Source organism: Pelecanus crispus, chromosome 2, assembly GCF_030463565.1.
Source record: "Pelecanus crispus isolate bPelCri1 chromosome 2, bPelCri1.pri, whole genome shotgun sequence".
In the NCBI taxonomy this organism is placed as follows: domain Eukaryota; kingdom Metazoa; phylum Chordata; class Aves; order Pelecaniformes; family Pelecanidae; genus Pelecanus; species Pelecanus crispus.
Window position 1 is genome coordinate 36871320 of NC_134644.1, and position 21199 is coordinate 36892518.

At 41.1% G+C, this 21199-nt stretch overlaps 1 protein-coding gene across 1 annotated transcript; it reads left to right on the plus strand.

Annotated features, from left to right (window-relative positions):
- Positions 1 to 877: 877 nt before the first annotated feature.
- GPNMB (glycoprotein nmb) lies at positions 878 to 16994 on the plus strand. Its single transcript, XM_009479942.2, has 11 exons — positions 878 to 947; positions 5871 to 6020; positions 6738 to 6881; positions 8272 to 8451; positions 9558 to 9716; positions 10191 to 10499; positions 11703 to 11825; positions 12239 to 12341; positions 13248 to 13453; positions 15928 to 16015; positions 16841 to 16994. The coding sequence occupies exons 1-11, from the start codon at positions 878 to 880 to the stop codon at positions 16992 to 16994; spliced, it is 1686 nt and encodes a 561-aa protein (XP_009478217.1).
- Positions 16995 to 21199: the final 4205 nt, after the last annotated feature.

Here is a 21199-nt window from a genome sequence, read left to right on the forward strand (position 1 = left end):
CTGAATTTGAACCACTAATTGCAGTGTTTGCCAAACTGCCTGTATTACCCTACTCCTCTTGAGCCATTGGTTATACCTCATTATTAGGTTGGGCAGCGAAGTCTATTTTTCCTTTATCTCTACACACCATGAAGTATATACAATGAAGTACTTGTCTCTGTGTAGCTTGTGGCAACTTGTGAGCTAGATATTGACTGGCCATCACTACATATGGTCTGTGATTGCACCTCTAACCACGGGCACATCGTATTGTACAACTGCGGGCGGATGGGACACGCGTGTGCCCACTAAATGTTTAAATAACTACCAACTTAAATAACAATCAACTCTGATCAGGAGCCAAGTCCAGGGATATGTTAGAATTGGCCAGTCTCCATTTAGTTTACAGTTGCTGCCCAGTATGTGGGGAGAGACACACGGTTAAGTAGTGATGGGTCCATCAAATGCAGCGAGCTGTTGCAGTAACACTTGCAAATCAGGCTGGGGCAAGAGTTAATTTGGATTTCTGGAAATAAACGTTCCTAATTTAAAAACAAATTAAGTACAAAAATTGATCATAGCGCAAAACTAGTATAAAAATGCCTGCGGGGTAAATGGCGTGGCTCTAAACAGGTCTCTCAGAAATCCCAGGGAATGCTGAAAGCAAAGGGAGTGAGTCATAAGCACATGAGCTGAAAGAAGCTGAAGACAAAATCATGCATCTCTGCTTAATTCCATCACATGATGAGTCCTGGGGCCCTTCATTTAATCGGAGAGCAGAGCAGCAGAGAAACTTCATTCTCACTTCTCAGTGGGGACTGGAGGAGTTACCGTGCGCAGGCACCGGGCACTCTCTGCTTCTCTGCGCAAGCTGAGCCAACGCAGGGTCTCCGGCACCATGAGCGGTGTTCGCCGCCACCTCGGATTCCTGCTCCTGGCCGAAGCGGTGCTGTGTGCTGCTGCCACACGTGAGTCCTTCTTTCACCCTGTCCTCTCTCCCTGCCTCTGCGCGTTTGAGGTCCTGAGCCAGTGCAGTGAAAATGGCTGCTCCTTGCACGCACAGCAGTTGCCGGAGCTGTGCTTGGGAACCAGTGGGCGACAGCTAGCTCCAGCATCACCTGCGCTGGAGAAATATGCTGAGCCATTCAGTTATCTATTTCCTGCACTCCACAGATACGCAGAGCTGACCGGAGCTAAGCCTTGGCTCATTTCAACAAATTTCTAACAATATTTCCCCAGCTCAAGCGTGGCTAAAAAGGCAGATGCAGAATGGACTTCTCCCAGTTTGCTCAGCTCAGCTGTGGCTGGGAGAGGTGCGGTCAGAGGCAGTGCTCCCCGCTGGGACAGCCAGACCTGTGGATCCCCGACCTCAGGGAGCCCAGTCAAGGAATTAGATCCTCAAGTCATGGTGGGCAGGCACAGGGCTGGTCCTCTGCTTCTTTACGGGCTCCCAGCTTGACTCAAGTCCTAGGCTGACTCCCTGAGCTCAGGGCTGGGAGCCCAGAAATGGGATTTTAGGCTCAAATTCCACAATCTACAGAAAGGAAACTGAAGACCTTAAAAGCTGAGGTCCAGCTGGGCATCCATCTAGCCTTGTACCTGTCTCAATGGGAAACAGCAATGGATGTATAACTGGGCAAGTGTATACCGGTATTTACTCAGGACACTTTCCCAGCCTCTGATGATTTATGGCACCAGAACTGCCTCCGTCAGATGCAGAGTCATTGTATTTAACAGTTTTTACTGGACTTTTCTTCCATCCATTCACGCATTTGGGTTTTGATTGCAACCCATGTAAATTTTTGGCACACACAACATCCTACCAGCAAGAAATTTCACACCTTAACCATGCCTTACATGAAGAAATATCTTTTATGCGCTTAGAACCCGTAACCTGCTGTTTTCATTTGATTCCCCTTAACTTTTATGCTTTCAGAAATAGTGACAAATTGCTTCTTCCTCCATGCTGTTCGTGATTCTGTTCTTATATTCTCCTCTGTCACATCTTTTTCAGGCTCAGGACACAGTCTATTTAGCTGTTCCTCATATGGAAACAATTCTATCTCTTTGTAGCATCCTCGCCACCTTTCTCTGTATTTTTCCAGTACTCTTACACCCTGCTTGAGCTGCAGAGAACAGAGCAGCATACAGTATTCAAGACATGAACACACATGGAATTATACAATGCTGTAATAACATTTGCATCTTCGCTATCTAGTCTTTTCCTAGTTTTTCAACTACCAATAAGCACTGCATTCAAAACTGTAAAGCTATGAGATCTCATTTCTGAGTGGCAATAGCTAGTTTAGAGCCCCTCATTCTGTAAGTAGTCACATTTAACTATGCTGAATTTCATATAGTTTTATTCTTGAGTCATTGAGTCTCTACAGTCCTCCCTTCTACTACTTTAAGACACTGTCTTCAGCAGATTAAAGAACTTCACTGTTTACCTGTTTTCCAGATTATGAACATTTTAAATTATTTCAACAATCGAGAAAGCTTTTGGTTCATATATCCTAACCGATTATTTATTCATGTGAAATCCTTCATTCTTATCCCACGGTAACTTAGTTCCTTTATGTGCCTTTAGCGAGGGATCTCATCAAATGCTGCCTGGAACTCAAGCAGACTATAACAAGCAGGTCAGCCTTGTTCCCATGCTCTCTGGCTCCCTCAGCGAAACTCGAATATATTTGTGAGGAATGCACTCATTTTACGGCATATCATATTAATCCACTGTATCTGCTAATTCCGTTCTTCACTGCTGTTTCTACCAGCTTCTCCAATTTGAGCCTCAAACTTTTTGTAATCCTCTAAATCTTCCCTGGAAGTGTTTTTAAAAACTGTCATCACATTTGCCAACTTTTGTTTCTCGGCCACTGAAGCAGTTTTAAGCAAGATGTTACATGCTATGGTTAATAGCTCGTTTATTTCACTTTTGAATAACTTCCAGACTTTTTGAGCCACCCAATCTAGACAACTTCTTCATTTTGTTGACTTGTTCTATAATTACTTTTTTTGTGCCAACACTTCATTTTGAGAGAGATTCTCCATCATTGTAAAGGAAAATTCTAGCACAGAAACCTCTTTTGCTCCTCCTTTGTGAATGAAAATGTAAACTAATGTATTTGATTTTCGTCCTTTATCTTCCCTAAATGCTTCTTTTATATCTACATCATCTTTTGGCCCCACAGACTTTCTGGCAAGCTTTCTACTATTTTTGTATTTGAAAAAAAAAGATTAATTAGTAGTTTTTATGGTTTTGCAAGTTGTTCCTCAAATTCTTTTTTTTCCTGCTTTACTATGTTTCTACATGTAACTTGAGAGTTTAATTATTTTCTGTCTTCTTAGCTTGGCCATCACATCAGCCTTTTTACTTCTAATACACTTTCATCCTCTTTGGCTGGGTCATCTTTTTATTGCTGTTCTAACATCGGCTTTCATTCTCTCTTTCATGGCTAACATACTATCACAGGAAATGCTGAACGTCTTGTCTTCGCTACATTTTTCAGCAAAATGAAAACCAGAATGAGAAAGACGAAAGTCATTCAGAGTATAAGATCTTTTCTCCTATGATCACCTCACCAAAACTATTACAGTAATCATTTCTTTGGAGTGTAATATTACTCTCTCTATTTTGAACTGAATTGCTCTAATTTTTGTTATGACCAACATCTGTTCTTGAGTGTTTTTCATTGTTAAAGAAGAAATACATTGAAGTTTTTTGTTCCTTTAAATTCAGCAACTGAAAATCTTCAGTGCCATGTGTTAGAGAAACTAGTGCTGAAATCTTTGCTCATCTGAAAAAATGTCTTTGTCTTGTCCTGAAGCTTGTGAAATGTTTTATATTCGATTGAAATAAACAAAGCACATCAGGGAGGCACAGAAATGCCTAAGGAGCTTGTGATTTAGAAGCAGTGACCACAGTTATTACCAAAGCTGGACAAGAAAATGACTTCTGAATTCAAGGATTGTTATTGAAAATTCAAAATTAAAAGCATTTATAAAATTAAAAGTGTTCCAGCTCTTTTTGATGAATTGAGCATTTGGGAAAAAAACAATGATTGAAATGTTTTGATGTGATAAAATCAAAACATTTTTATTTGTTAAATAATTTTTACATAAAATCAAAAGGAATGGGAAAAAGAAATTAGGAAAAATCCCTAGCCACTTACTTTCAAATAAGATGACACATTAATTTAATGACCTAAAATGTAATGGAACTTGATAAGCCTTTGTGAAATACTTTTATAGTTGGTAATGTGTTTTTTTCCTGAGAAAATTTTCTGAAGGACAACATTACCCAACTCTTCTTCTGACCAAGACTGAAAACAATACAGCATGTGATACAGCCCATTAAGTTAAATACCAGTCATGACGTTATGCTTTGCTCACATCAAAATATATTAAATCTGCAGGAAAGACTGATTCAAGTGATTTAAGTGAGACTGTGGGGAGTTCCTGTAGGGCAAAAGACGGTGGCAGAATAAGTCTCTGAGTGCAAAATCTGTTCTTTTCCTCAAACCTTTCCGTCCTCAAGACTGGGGAGAGAACTACCAGCATCAGTTCAGCATGACCATTGAGATGGGACTGGCCAAGGGATGTCCTTCCTGCCCAGCAGAAATCTCCCTGGGCAATAAAACACCAAGACAAAGCAGCTCCTGCCTCTTCTTCAGTGCTGTTTCTCTGGTTCTCCCTTGCAGTAAAATTAGGAGTCACATGCCCATAAAGGCCGTGCTTAGACTGGCTACACCTGCTCTGTGCCTTTCCCAAAACTCGGAGAAATTCCAACACAGCCAGTTACGTTACAGCGTACAGGGCCATTCTTGCCCTCCTTACAGGTCTCTGCATTTTCCTTTAAGTCATCCAGCTCTTTGTTGCACTTGGGTATAAATCTCAGAAGCATTCAGCATCAGCTACCTTTAAAATAAACCCATGAAAAGCAGAAATCCTAACACCCTTGATGTTGTGACAGAACGGCATGCCCAGCAGTTACCTGATTAACATGACAGAGTTGTTTAAAGCCCCCAGGCTTTAATGGAACTCTGCCTATAAGCCTACTTACAAACACATTTTTATGGCATCCTACAGTGGTTGACATGTTCCTACAGGTTACTTGGATATTTACTTTGCTTTTCATTATGTGTACTTTGTGACAGAAAGAGGGATCCTAGAAGGCCTGGGAAAAGCTTGAGCCCGTCATTTGTAGTAATATGAGAAGAAAGAGGTTATTAAAGTTATTTAATATCTGAGCCATTTTAAAGCAATAGGCATGAAGCTAATACATTTTTCTTGTTATTTTACAAACACATTGAATTTACTATTCAGCTCTAAATTTCCTTTTCTGGAAATACCAGCTTCTGTTACAATTGGTTCTACCCCACCCACCCAAACCACCAGCCATCTCACCAAAGAAGTTTCACTGGGTCAAAATTAATTCCTAGCATAACTTCCACTAGAGCACAACTCAGAGTATATTTATCCTGTTAGCCTTTTACTCATAGATTTTTTACCAGGCAAGCACAAAGCAGTCAGCAATCAAGCAACCTCTGTACAACTAGCTTGACTGTTGCAGGGTTATGTCCATTCATACAAACAATTGCTCTGATATGGTCAAAATGTTGTAAACCTTTTCATTCTTTCCCTGGAAAGCTTGCAATAGTGCAAGTAGAAAAATGTCAGTCTGTCAGTGGTGGAATTATCTTTATGTTGGTTATAGCTGATGTGTTTCTAGCTGCGACGATAAAATTCCGTAACTTTCTACTGGTGAAGAGTTTTCTAATCAGTACAAGAATATAGTCATAATAAGAGGGCTGTTCAGCACAAGAGCAATGTCTTTACAGGGTGGTAGGAAAAATGCTATTACATTGCATGTTCGTTTTTCTCTCTAGGGTTTCAAGATGTGCTGAGCCATGGAAGAACTTCTCCTGTCACATCCTACAGGAAGCTACAAGGCTGGTCTAGTGATCAAAATAAATGGAACGAAAAGCTTTATCCTTTCTGGGAAGAAGGAGATCCCAGATGGAAGGACTGCTGGAAAGGTGATCGCACATATGTATTTCAAAGACGCTAAGAAAATTGGCCAGAAAATCCACCTCATTGAAGAGTGCAGGTGCTATAGAGCTTTTTCATAGGTGCAATATCAACCACTGCTGCAAGGAATAGCAAATTAGAGACAATTGGCTTTGACACCATTCCCAGTACGTTGTCTGAGGATGCAGAACAGTGAGTTGTTACAGTAAATGCTTTCCCATGACTCATAGTCTTAGACATTAATACTTATCAAGAAGTATTGATGACCAGGGCTCTAGGACAAACCATTATTTGAAACACACCCTAGAGGACAGGTAGCTTCAACTGCTACCTCAGGAGGGCATTGTGGGCTTCAGTTTGACAACTTTGGTGAAGACCCCGTTTATTATCACCTGGTCTGAGCTGAGGTCTAAAGGCTATAACCCTGGGGAGAAACAAAAATATTCTCCTTTGGAATATATTGACCCCCATGGGTAAAAGCGCATATTCTTACCTCTAAGAAGGAAATGAATGACAGACCAGGAAGTGATGTGGAGGGATATGATGAGTCCCTCTGATTGTTCTAAGTTGGGGTTTTCATAAGAGCATACGTGACTTAGGAGCACAAAACCCCTTGGAAACAGAGGAATCAATAAAGCATTTCTAACCTAAATAGCGCACAGTTGAAGGTAGCTGCTGCTCTGATGCATCCTTTACTGCAGTGAAGACCAATTTTCTTTCTACAGGTGGAAGGGTGACAGCCAAATTGGACACTGATAGCCCAGCACTGGTAGGATCCAACGTGACCTTTATTGTGACTCTCCAGTTTCCCAAATGCCAGAAAGAAGACAATGATGGCAACATAATACACAAGAGAAACTGTACCCAGGGTAGGTAACGGCAATCCCCCTGCACTATACACACATCTGACTATGGTGGTGGTGAACATGGTAATGCTAGGTTAATGGTTGGACTGGATGATCTTAAAGGTCTTTTCCAACCTACATGATTCTATGATTCTATGTCATGAATCTTTGGAAATGTCAGAGGCGCACCCTATGAACAACAGCCATGTTGCTTTTAACTGATAACTACACTCCTGTCTAACCTGCGCCACACCAGTTTCTTTCCTCAGATCACTGTGGTATTTTTACTGTTCTGCACCCGCTATATGTAATGACCAGGAAATTTAAGATTTGCCTTCACTATAAAATTGCTTTCCCAAACCAGTGAGGTTAATTTGGCTTCCTAACAAAACTGCTACTGCTTTTCAGCTCAGTCACAAGGTTGCACAGTCACATGGTTTTCTTCCAAATTTATAAAGCTGTCAACTTATAAAATTTAGATTTTTTTTTTTTTCAATTAGGAATTGTAACTCACTAACCACCATCCGCATCTTGAAAAACCCTCAAGAAAGAGTAAATCTTACATTCCCACATTTTAAGAATTAAAAACAAACAAGAAAATAAATCACTTAAAAATCAAGGAATCTCTTGATCAGAGAATTGCCTTTTTTCATCTTATTTGCTGTTACATGGAGCAAAAAACCTATCATAATTCCAAGGTTTGAAGCTGCCGGATCTAGAGTGAAACAGCCTGTTGTACCTTTCTTCCTCTGAATTCCTAAATGTTCAACAAATTTTTTTACTAATCAAAGTAATTTTAATTTCAAGGCATATCAGCAAATTTTTTGTCAGCCTGAGTTCTGCTTTTTGAATGTCTAATGTTTTGTTAACTCCTGATATCCATTATCTACTTAATATCTGTTGTGCTGTTTGGGGAAGGAAACTGTCTTTTTATTATTCAGAAAGGAACTGAAATTCATGTCTAAGTTATTTAAAGGTGCCATAGAAAACTTTTCTGACAAAACAAACTAAGTCATTTCCTCACAGTGCCTTCACGGCTGCTATTTCTATGCAAAATTTTAGATTCTGCTTGCCAAATGTTCAGGTAGCCCCATTAACTCTAGTGAAACAGTAGCGTCCTGTGTAGTTGACAGCAAGTTTTGGGCAAGAAATTTTCAATTGTGTCTGGCCCATAAGACAGTAAATTTTTTTTAAGCTTCTAAATAAAACAATGCCAAGCCAAAATAATTCAGTGTTTACATTAAAAACCAAAGAAAGCACAATCTTAGAAAAAACAAATGTCAGTCTAAAAATACGCCACTTAACCTGTTGTTTAAGTGCAATAACTGCTGTAACCTGGGGTGTCTGTCTCCTGTTTCCTGACTTTCTGCACATTTCTCAGTTGACTGGGAACATGTCCTATTTCTACACTTAGATCTTCCAGCTTCCCAGGATCAGCAAGTCTACATCTACAACTGGACTGAATGGATCGACAACTGTGGCTGGGAAAATTGCACAAGCAACCACAGCCATAATGTATTCCCAGATGGGAGACCTTTCCCTCATTATCCTGGCTGGAGGAGAAGGAACTTTGTCTACGTGTTTCACACATTTGGTTAGTACTGCAACACATCCCTTGTGTGGCTGACACTGCAAAGCTTATATTCACTTTGTACATTAACTCATTTGTCAAGCATGTTTTCTTAAAAGTCTTTTAAATAGGATCCCACACTCTTGAGTGGAGATCCTGAATTCATGCCCTGCTTTCCAGAGAGGCCGTCAGCTCCTCGCTCTGGAAATCCTGGATTACCAGGAGATTCTCTTTATATCTGCATTCACAGTACTACCACTGAAGAAAATTAATTTCCTTTCAGTAGTACTCAAGATCCTTTTCTAGGAAAACAGAGGGTCCGAGCAGGTTGGTCAGATGATTTGTTGATCAGTCACTGCCACTTCAGATTCTTAAATTTAAGAGAGACCATAGTGCTGAGAACATATCTTCAGATCAGTTTAATGGCGCAGCACTTCTTGCCTCTGGGGAAGTGAAAACTGCCACTGACTGTGTGGTACTGATCTGGTCACAGAGGCCAATTTTCAGTGTTTCCAGCTCCTGAGTATGTAATGGTTGGGCTATTCCTGACATTAGCTACATATTAAACCTTAGTATCCTAAGTCAGCTTGGCTAAATCAGTATTATCATCAGTATCAGCATGAGTAATAATAATAATGTCCCAAATTTTACGTAGAGGTGATACTATTTACCTACCTCAATCAGCTGTTACAAAGGCAAATAAGCAAACATATGCAAAGGGCTCTAGGATATGAAGCAAGAAGTATTATATCTTCTTCCCACACTGAAAGCATACAAACACAAGATCACTTAAAATGCCTAAGACATAACACCATCCACTACATAATCCTAATAACTTAATGTAATGTAATTGCTTTGGGAAGATGTAGATGCCTTGGCAAAGTTTCCTTAGATTAGTGAAATTTGGGACATCTTTCTGATGCCTTTGAAAAAACACAGAAATAATGGGAGTAAGAACATTGTAAAAGTGTTCAGTCCTCCGAAAACACCTGCCAGATAACTGAAAGACAATTCTAAACTATTCATTTTGATTTAGACAATCCAAGATTCACAGAGATATTGTTTCTCTTAAAACAACTTGTAGCTAGGCTGAAGGGGAAAACATACTGTAAGTTCATGTTCTGTTTCAGGTCAGTACTATGAGACAACTGGACGATCGTCAACAACGTTTTCTGTCAACACGGCAAATATCACTCTTGGCAAACACACGATGGCGGTATCCATTTACAGGAGAGGGCACTCAGCATACGTTCCAATTGCAAGAGCAAGTGCCATTTATGTTGTAACAGGTGAGCGTGCTGGAATAAACTGTAGAAAAATACTGGGGGTATTTGTTGTCTCGGTGTTAAAAGAATTCAGCACAAGTATCATCTGGCACAAAAAGAAGACATTGGCCTGAGAACGGTTTTTAATACGAATGTGGAATCTCTGCTAAATTGCCTTGAGTAGTGTAATTTGGCTAAATCAACCTTTGTATCTAACTCAGTTGCGACACCGCTACTTTGTAATAAGAAATGATTTACAAGAGGAAATGCAATCTTCCACAGATGCCTGTGATTCCTCATTTGTTCCCATACTTGCTGGGTAACTGTTTCCTACTGACATTCACTCCTCGGATCAGTAAATCAAAGTAGAAACCCGTGTTAAAGATATTAATGTCTCACATCCTGAGTGTTGCTGTTCAGGGACTTTGGAGCTGCTTGTTGTTTGCAGCCAGGTATGTGTGCTTTATTTATTTACTTCTTTTTTTTTTCCCTCTCCAGACAAAATTCCAATATTTGTGAGTATGTTCCAAAAACATGACCGCAACATCTCAGACTCCATTTTTATCAAAGACTCACCAATCACATTTGATGTGAAGATCCATGATCCCAGCTACTATCTTAATAATTCTGCCATCTCTTACAAGTGGAACTTTGGAGATGGAAGTGGCTTATTTGTAGTCAGCAGTTCCACTACATCTCACACCTATACTCTGCAAGGAAACTTCACTCTGAATTTAACTGTCCAGGCCATTATACCTGTACCTTGCAGGCCAGTAACACCCACTCCACCACTGCCCACCTCAGCAGGTAAGAGTTTATCAAACAGCAGGGATATTAGGAGCTATGCTAAAACTCTAAATTCTGCTATTTTAAGTTCATATCTTTATAAGTTTTACTGTCATCAATGAAAGAGCTGCAAGGCTCTGCAAACCCTCTATGAATTGGTTTAGAGACAGAATCAATAAGCATAAACTCTTCTATGATTCTATGGCAGGCACCACTTACATATTTAACACATTACACATCCAGTTCTACCACCACAGTGACAGCATACAGAGGTCTTCAGGTGGACATGCAGTACCTATAAATCCTATAAATTTGTTTTTATACGCTCTACTCAAGTGGTTTTAACCTTGCCTACTCAGGGTCATCTTCTGAGATAAGATGCAAATTTTAAGTGAGAAAGAGGTATTTCAGAACGCTCTTATAGCCAGTTCCTTTCTGGTTTGCATTAGCTTCCACCCAAAATTAAATGAGATTGGACTGAACTAGAAAAAACTTACTCATATTCCAAAATATGGGATTTCCACATGGCATTAACCCAGAATGGCTTTTCCACGTTACATTTATGCACTATCGTATTTTAGAATAACTTTCATTATGTTCAGCATTGGTTTATCATCTCAGAGGGTTTTAAGGTTTGCAAAAGGCCTGCAGTTTCAGCCTGGGTAGCTATAATACTACTACTATTAAATTGTAAATAAATGTGGCTATATTTTTCATATTTCAGAATTTTAATATGTGCTTTTACCAAAATGTTGAGTGAAAATGAAAAATGAAAGGAAAGGTATCATTTTCACCACTTCCCCCTTCATTTTTCCACTAGCTGTAATGTAGAGCAATGGGAAAATACCTGCTTTTAAAGAGAGCATTTTAAACCTTTTATTGGCCTTTGGATTTCTTCTATAATTGATTTGGGAATTTTAAAGAAGTGTTTAATTATATCAAACCTTGCAGTCTCACTTTTATTTCACAGAGGTGTGTGACTAGCAAGGTGGCTTTTACAGTGAGGCTGCCCAGGCTACACCAGGGTTCTACAGCTGGGCATATGTGTTTTCTTTAAGGCTTATTACCATGATCCCATACAGATACACACATGACCGCACAGCTGCAAACCAAAGTCACTAATGACCTATGTAATGAATGCAGTTGAAACACATGGCCATGTTCAGAATACCTCTAAGCAGAACTTGTCCTAAAGCTGCGAATCTACTCTTCCTCCCTCAACAGTAACGACTGGAGCATCTTCTAATTCAGACTCTTCTACCACTGTTGAGTCAATGGAAGATAATCCTGATGGAGGTTGCCATATTTACAGAAATGGATACTATAGCACCAGTATCTCTGTCGTAGGTAAGGACATGGGTCAATACTTGAACACAGGAATAGGGTTAATAATGTGCAACACTGTATGGTAGAGATAATGCTTATTTACGCTCCCTTGTATCAAATACATGACACCCATGGTAAGATCCTTCTTTTGGACCTAGCTGCCACTTTTAAAGTCAGACAGCTAACTGGCTGACTTTGGTTTCTTTACACGCTCTGCCAGGACCTAGCAGCAGAGGTTATGGCCCCTGGGTTTCAGACACATGAGGCTGGAAAATTTCGCAGCTTTCAAACCCTTCAAGAGGAGTGCTAAGGGAGGGAGGAGGTTATGGAAAACAAGACCTGAACTGAGCATCAGCCAAACACTTGAGGTTCTGTACACACAGACTTTAGAGTTTGTCATGTGTCCTACCGTTGACATCTGTTTCCTCTCCCAGAGGGAATCCTTGAGGTAAATATTATTCAGATGATGAACATCCAGATGACAGGAAGTCAAGCTGAAAACTCACTGGTTGACTTTGTTGTTACCTGCCAAGGGAGGTAAGTGCGTGAATGAAACTGTCAGTCTTCTCTCTTTAAAAATAATTAGGTGCTGGAATGCTGTCTGCACTTAGCTGCAGCTGTATGAACAAAAGTTGGGAACTGCAGTGTTTCTATTTCTTGACTGGAACTAAAGATAATGCAAGTCTCATTTGTAAACTATGGCAATGGAGGTTACTGCCAGGCTCTTAGGATTCAGAGCAAATGTCAAGCCTCAGTAAAAAGAAGAGAACTAGATAGTGGGGAGAAACAATTCTATATTTTCCTGGCCAAGACAGGATTTCAGCACTTACTGTAAAATGGGAAGCAGTACTGAAATTGGAAGGAAACCCTTTCTTTTTGGCCATGATTTTTTGACACTTAGAGTAAATGGGTGTGTTCAAGCACTTTCTTGGATAGGAAAACATTGCACTAATATTCCTAGCTCCTAGAAGGGGATTAGAGTTGACAGGACTGAGAAGTACAAGAATTGTCTTGGTAATGCAATTGGAAAACAATTAACCTCTCTTACGTTAGCGTTTACTTTTTTCACACATGATACATATAAGAATCTGCATTCCTTTCTTAATGATGTGTATTACAGGGAATGGACTTTATAAGCTGATTTGAGGCAGGTAAATCTGTGATCAACATAAATTGTTAACTGATATGTAAAACAAGCAGATAATTTTATAGATTGTACATATGCTTTTTTTTAATAAAATCCACACGTATGTATATATTTAAAATGTATAGGTATGTATAAAAGCTATATATAATGTATTAATAAAACACTCTTAAATCACTATAGTGCCACTGATTTCAGTAAACAGGCACCAGCATAAAACTGGGGCATCAGTGCAATGTGTCTATGAACTGGGCTAACAGGACTCCACAGATGCAATGTGTTCTCTCCTCCCATCCCAGTCTCCCCACAGATGTCTGCACAGTAGTTTCTGACCCCACGTGCCAGGTGTCCAAGAGTGTGGTATGCGACCCCATCGTCATCACTGATGAATGCTTACTCACCATCAGGAGAGCTTTTGAGGAACCTGGAACATATTGTATAAACATCACCTTGGGGGATGACACAAGTCAAGCCCTTGCCAGTGCGCTGATTTCTGTAAACGGAGGTGAGTCCTCACAGAGCAGATGTGGGTCATCTGTGAATAGCTTCTCCCTGTGGTCATTTCCCTGCAGCAGGGGAGAGCACAGGAATTTATATGGGGTTTTTATTATGCCTGGAGGCTGGAGCTGGAGGCCTCAGCTGAGACCGCGCCAGCTTGTGTGAGAGTCCATGCAAAGATAAAGAGACGATTCTATTCCCTAAAGGAATTTTAGATGTTAGAACTTGGTTTGATTTATGTTTACGATCCAGTGGGTACAGTAATTATACAAACTCTTCAGTATCACAGAATGTGAACAGTTCTTAAGCCATAATGTATTTTTCCACAGAATAACTCTGTTGGGCAGAAAAGCAGGTGGGGGACATGCCAGCCAGCCTACTCCACACATGGAGAAATAGGAGAAACTGAGAGGAATTCAGCTCACTTGAGACAGAATCAAAGTCTGCAGCTGAGCTGGCTGCCCTGGGCCCTCTTTGTTGCCCATTGACCTTGACCAGGTTTCTGTTTCTACATGAGGATAAGATGAATCAAGTTCTGGAAAGACCTGTATATTCATTGACTACAGAGTCTGCTCAGGATGACTATTTCAGAACAGGATGTTTACCTTTGGTTGGATGTGTATCACTGTATCTTGCTCATGGTAATCCAAGCAGTCTTTGACAGAACCAGGTATTAAACTCAGCCTCAGTCAGAAGTCTAAATGTTCACACTGTCTCTCTGCTCCCGCAACCTTGCCCTCCTGACCTCCCGCTACAATGTCCTAGGGACTCTTCTGAACTCTTTAATTACTATCAGCCAAGCAACTGACCCTTTGCGATCATTTGCCACAGTATTTTTCACTGATTTTATTTAATCTAGGTATAAATTTAGCTGTACCAAAATCAGCTCATGATGACTAAGGCACAATGCCTGATCTGTAAGTGCATTCCACCTCCTAAAGATGAAAATAAGCATGCAGTAGGATTTTTCAAAACTGTATTCATAGAGCCTAACTTTAGCCCAACAAGGCTGGTCTTCCTAGGTTTCCTCCAGAGGGCAAAGCTAAATTGTACTTTGGGCCTTCCACTATAATCAAAGCAGAATTAGGATCTAAGAAAGGTTGCTGCTTTGAGTCACCTTCTGGAGGAGCCCATCTAATGTTTGCAAACATTTCTCATGTGCCACAATTTTCCACTTATTTCAAGAGAAGGCAAGTTATTTATGAATTTCTGAAAATCCCATAATTTTGTGCCTGAGTATTTGGTGCCTAAACATCTGGCCCTTGAAATTTGGCAGGACTGTGCCTGGGTTATGTAGACATTACACAAAACATCCGCTCTTAACTTGCTTAAACTGCTGTTGAATGGGTTGCAGTCCTATGATTTAGACCCGTACCATCAGCATGTGTTGCTTTGCAAATTAGTCCAAGGACCTACCTTATTCATAAAATAAGGTAAATCCCTACAGTCTCAGCAAAAATATTGTGTAAATTAGGAACAAGGTCAAGCCTTCAGAAACAATTATTATCAACAAACTGAGAAACATATGAGGTAGATGTACCAAGTTAATGGCAAACCCTGATTTGATATCTCGATTTTCATAGACAGCAATTATAAATTAATAACTGGAAAGGTAAGCCAACATGCACCTCTGTTACTTCATTGTATAAACACTGTTGTTAATATGAGGACCAAGAAAGTGTCTCAGCGTCAGTAAACTCAATAAAGGTACAGCCTGTGGACTGGAAAATTAAGATATTTAACACAAATTTTAAAAAAATACTTGTAAAGATTTGGCTTCTTCCATCAGATATGATGGGATTAGGAGTACATGGGAGCGAAATGGTTGATGGCAAACCAGAAGGCAGAGCCCAATGACAGGCAGAGCCCAAAGTTAATTTCCCAGAACAAGCACATTAAAAAAGCAGAGCCCTCAGCTCTTGGTTAAGACAATCAAGCCTAAGTCCATCAAGCTCTCAGCCACACTCTGCCATCTTAGCATATGGGACTGCAAAAAACAACAACATTTAAGAAACTCCTTTTTTATCCCTTTCCCCTTGGCCATCATCGCTAAGAGAAAGCTGAAGCTGATTCTAACACTAAAGCTTATAAAGAGACCGCATCTCTTATACTCTCAGTGTAAACATTTCCCTAGCACGGCAATGGGCAAGGAGCAAATTAGCCTCACCTCGTGGGGTGCCGGCAAGACCCTCTGTTGCCTTCCGTGCTGGAAGGGCAGCCACGTATCTCAGGAGCATGGCTCATATGAGAAAACTGGCAAAGCCCAACTCAGAGTCTGGTGGAACCGAGAATTAAACTGATTAGGATGTGAAAGAACAACCTCCTGCCAAGGTCACTGACCTCCAATGCCTGGCATATCAGAAGTATTAAGTGTACTCCAATCTCTATTGCAATCAAGTAAAAATGCCATTTTCTTTAGAAAAATCTATCTCACTGTAAAAATACGGCTAACTTTTAATCAAACTACTTTCTGAACTCTAGGATCATCATCAGGAACAACAGAAGGTGTCTTTATCTTCCTTGGTTTGTTGGCAGTGTTTGCCGCCATTGGGGCTTTTGTCCTTTACAAGTAAGTTGCTAGTTTCTAGGATTAAAAACAGTTCAAGGAACTGTAAAAAATATTAGTTTAAATTAACAAAACAAACAAATTTGCATTAGCTATATTTTTGTTTCTTTTTTATTGTCGTTCACAAATATTCTGGCAAATATTCAAGAAAATGAGATTACTGGCTTAAGCCACAAAACCATTGGAAAATATGCAAATGTTAAAGACTTTCATAGAAAATTACATTCTGTGCTCATCAGCACAAATAGTAATACTAGAAGGCCTGGGAACTGCACATAAGCAGTAAGCAAACTCAAACTGCGTGGTGTGATTTATATATGCAGTAAAACCTAACAAACAGAAATTTAATTTAGCTCTAAAATTATTACAAGAAGCATTTGCGAATGACAGATCAAGAATTAATCATCAAAATTCTTCATTAAATAATTGACAAATAAATTCTTGGGGAAAAAGGTGCTGGGCATGCAGGAAGGTAGTTAACGGGAGCACATGTGAGCGCATTACTAGCTTGGATGTTTCTCATGAAACTTTAAGACTGCATCAAGACTCCCGAGTCAAGAGTACACTCACCCTTCACAGTCCATGGTGAAAAAGAAACACCTCCGCAGAGCAACAGTACTCCACTAAGCAACGGAGCCTTCTCATTAACCAGGCCTTGGTCACCACTACTGACTTATGGCTGTTAACCATTAGACGGGACTGAAGAGGGAAGGAGGAGAGAGAATATGTTATGAATACGTGATTAGTTCTCTTATGTGCTGGTCACATGCTAAATGTGGACTTTCATTTAAATGTCTTTCGGCAACTAACCGTGCACATTCCTTGCAGGAGATACAAGCAATACAAGCCTATTGAGAGAAGCGCAGGACAAGCAGAAAACCAGGAGGGGCTAACTGCTTACTTCAGCAATTTCAAAGCAATTTTCTTCCCTAGTAGCACTGAGAGAAATCCTCTGCTGAAAAGCAAAGCAGGCATTGTTTAAACCTTTAGTCTAACACTGACTGTTCAATTACATACAGGACTCATATGTGAACTGTACTTTGATGGGGTTTTCTTGTTGTTATAAAAAAACAGGGTATAAGGTGAAAGCACATATAGATGGCATGGTAACTTTTGGGGGCTTGGTGCAATTAGAAATATTAAAATAGTCCTTTGTAGAAAACAATGAGGTAGTTTTGAGCACTTGCTGTTCTTGCTTGTGATCTAGGATACACTCTTCTGAATAACTAACACCCTCCCCTCCCTTATCTGGGTTTTCTTACTTCTAGGTTAACTACCTACAAAATTAATCAGATCCATAATCTGGAGGGGAGAAAAAAGGTTAATTTAAAAAAAAAAAAAAACAAAACCACCAAGTTGTAAATACTTAGTCTTAAACAGACAGTCCAGTATAGCTGCTTACTTAGCAGGATTCATGCCTTTGACAGAAAGACGGACATGGGGGGCAGGCACATCTTATGCCTGTGGAATGAAACGTGCCATGGCCTATTCCCAGGCATTGGCACGGAACCGCTGACACCGTTACACTGTTCAGGAGGTCCTGGCACAGTCTGGCCCCAGGCCGGCTAGCTCCCCACCAAGCACACCCCAGATTCTGGGAACAACCAGAGGCAGTGTTCCCCACCGGGAGTTTGGCAGCAGCCACCCTGTTTTGCAGGGTTCAATAGCATGGATGCAGCTCATTACATGCCAGTTGGCCCCACGGCCAGAAAACAGGGCTGGGCACGTTTAGTTTCCTACTGGACACGGCTACCAGTGCACGAGTCTCACTATAAACTAGACCACAGACACCTGAGCAACCAGACTGATGAGGCCCATCTGCTTGGCTCTCCCTGTTGAAACTTTTACTCCGAGTCCCATGTAAAACCCTTAGATGCAATTGCTGATGCCGTCTCTGTCTCCTTTGTTCCCACCGGTCTTGAGACACTGGATTGGCAGCACCACTCCGCGAGGGCAGAGAAGTGCTCTGTGGACAAGGGTCAACAGAGTGAGGATCGTAGCAGGAAGGGGTAGCGTTCAACTCCCTTTTTTCCTTCTCTTTCTATTCCTCTCTCTCCTGCGGTAAAGATACATTAATTTCTGCTTGCTCCTCCATCCCTCTGTCTTTGACCACTTAATCAAATAAATGAAAACCCCAACCTAAATAAAGCACTATGCTCCAGTTTCTGCTTTTGCATGATGCAGCTTGCAAAGTGTAAACTTCTGCAAGAAAACTGACCAAAGAAATGCTTTAAATGGCTCATTTTCCATAAGAGCTTTTCTGTTAATATTGAAGTTTATAATCAAAACGAAATTAACTTTCAATTGGGGGCTGGGCAAATGACTTTACGCAATCCATTTCCAAGCACTGAATTCTTTGAAGACCTGTATTTCAGTATATTTAGCTTATTTACTGTGTCTTGGAACATCTCTGATACATATTGTTCTCAGTTCCTGATGCAATATATAAGCATAAACATATTTTCCAGGTATCTTAGCAGACTTGTCAAATGCTCATCATTCACTATCTGAATGTGGTCTTCAATACCACTTCCCCAGTGTGCATGGACACCTGTAAATGACTTGAGGATATAAAAAATGCAGATTGCGACACACCCGTGAGATTAGTTCTTTAGTTATAAAATTCAACAGCCTCTTTTCTTCTTTTGTTTCTAGGTTGTCCAATTATTTTAATTCCTTTATGGCCATTTCAGTTATATTATTAAAAGCACCATATTTGCCATTGTTCCATCTTCCTTATATGCAACATCCTATTATCTAAACATAACTGGGCATCTAAAACTATTCTCTGACTTAAACAGGAAACATATTTCCTGCAAAATTTACCGTCTGAATGTTACATCCTCTGTCAGCAGTCAGACTGCTGACAGGAAGAACTGTAATTTGTATTTGTTGCTCTGGCTTGAGGCAGGACAGAGGTTCAGTCAAAAGCTTAAGATGACCTGTAATGTAACATGAAAAAATGAGGTCTGTCACAGCTATAATGCATAGGATCAGTGAGGACGTAGGCTACCACTGACCTAGGTTATATGCAGAAAACATCTTGTTTCAGCAAAACACTGCATGTTGGGAGCTTAGAGACATCTTAGGCTTTTGCATAGAAACCAACTTTTGGGAATATTTTAAGAACTTTTTTTTGTCCTTTAATCTAAATATACAGAAAAGCTTGCACTATCTTCCTTTAAATATTATGTCAGAATATTACATTTTTATAATTTGATCTTGCCTTTTCAGCTGTAACTTCCATTTCACACATCTTTACTTTTATACAATGGAATCTAACTGCTGTGTTGAAAAATAAACCATCTAATGATTTTAAAGTGTACATTTCCTTCGTCTCAGAGATACTGTCAGATAAGCAATTTGAGGAGTTGCCTAATTACTGACCAAAACAGTATCTACCTCCAGAAAACACAAGTGGATTTGCCTTAGTTTTAGTTCACTTATGCACATCTGGTACTACCACTGGTTATCTAGCAGTTTTTGCAGTCTCCCTTCAAGCATACTCAGAGCAATGGCACCACAAACCTGAGAAGCGAGGAGACATTCTTAACAACCAGACGACAGCTGAGGAACCCAATTTCAGAACAGATCAGGATACAAATGAACTTCATGTCCTTCAAAGGCAAGAACAGCTGACAAACAACAGATTTGTGAATGTCAGCAAATGTTACAAGACAGGTTTCAGGCATCCCCTTTGGAGAAGTAACATCAAAGAATGACATCAAACATAAATGTACATCATCTTTAGAAGCAACATCTTTTCAAACATGTCATCAAGAGAAACAGAAACATTAGTTTGGTATCAGGTTTGTTAAAAATTACTTTAAATAATGAAGTATTATTTCAACCCGCTTGTTTTGTTCCTCCCCCCTTTTCTTCTTGAACACTTTTTATAGCACACAGTTAAGAGACTCATTAGATGTAACATTTTCTTACCAAAAGTATTTCTAAGCTGAAACTAAGGCTAAAAAACACCAGCTCCTGAAGGCATTATAGAGGAATCAAACTAAACTTTACAAGAGATATCCAGACACTGTGGCCTATTAGTATAACTGACTACCTCCAGCATTGTACCGCATAGTCAAATGTCCTTTAAAGCTAAAGCTTTTATCACTACAGGTCTTTATAGTGCACAAGATTATGTCTTTTCAGTCTCAATACCATTGTTTTACCATCATACTCAGTGAGGGAGGGAAAAGGAGTCTGGACAGTAATTCTTTTATTTTACCATCAGCGTAAATGCCAGCATCTCCATGGGAAGGGGGTGGAGGGAAACACATTTCACCCTCAGTAAATACAAATGCTTGAACTTGCGTAGGCCATAGCTTTTTAAGCCTTTGCAACATTCTCCATAGCAAAATAAACGCAGCAAGACTACCCTGCACCCATTAATACAGTGTGGGAATTACACAAATGTAAAATACCCTTTCCCAAGAAAAATGTGTTAGTTTCAAACCAGCGGCAAGCTTTTTAGGCAAAACCATAGCCTTTAAAAGGGGGCACAAGGCTGGAAGTGGGATACGTGATCAGGGTTTGTATGGCAGTGCCCACATCTTGCGCCTGCTCCTTTCGGGCTTCCCAACAAGACCATCTCAGCGGGGCGCTGGTTACTGGTGTCCAGGCCCCGTCCCTTCCCCCCGACCCCCCGCCTTTTACCGCCTCGGGGCTCAGACATCCCTCAGAAAACACTGACAAGGAGCGCAACCCCGGGAAGGCGAAGCCGAGCCACTGCCCGCCCCGACGTCCCTACCCACACACCCAAACCCCACGCCAACAGGGGAGCGGGGGCGCGCCGGGGCTGTAATACGACGGCCCCAGCGGCCGCTCCTCGGTGAGGAACCGCTAGTCAAAGAGCCGCCCGCCCCCCATGGGGCTCCCCAGGGCCGTGCACACAGCCGGGGCCGGGGCCGGGGCCGGGGCCGGGGCCGGGGCCTCCGGCGGAGGTGCGCGGACAGCCCAGGCCCAGGCCCAGGCCCAGGCCCAGGCCCAGGCCCAGGCCCAGCCGCTGCCGCCTCAGCCCGCCGCCGCCTCGAGACGGCCACTGCGCACGCGCCCAACGGCGCTGCCCGACCGACGGCAGGATGCGCCAGTGGGGTGAGAGGGGCGTCTCCGCCGCTGGCCAATCGCTAGGCGGCAGCCCGGCGGGGGCGGGGCCGGCCGCGGTGTCGGAGCGCGGCGGCGGGC

What these genes read in the sequence shown, in the direction of transcription:
- GPNMB (XM_009479942.2), top strand. Translation starts at nt 878, where the DNA reads ATGAGCGGTGTTCGCCGCCACCTCGGATTCCTGCTCCTGGCCGAAGCG. An exon ending in GCTGTGTGCTGCTGCCACAC is followed by an intron (nt 948 to 5,870) that starts GTGAGTCCTTCT and finishes TTTTCTCTCTAG; the next exon opens with GGTTTCAAGATGTGCTGAGC. An exon ending in CTACGTGTTTCACACATTTG is followed by an intron (nt 8,452 to 9,557) that starts GTTAGTACTGCA and finishes GTTCTGTTTCAG; the next exon opens with GTCAGTACTATGAGACAACT.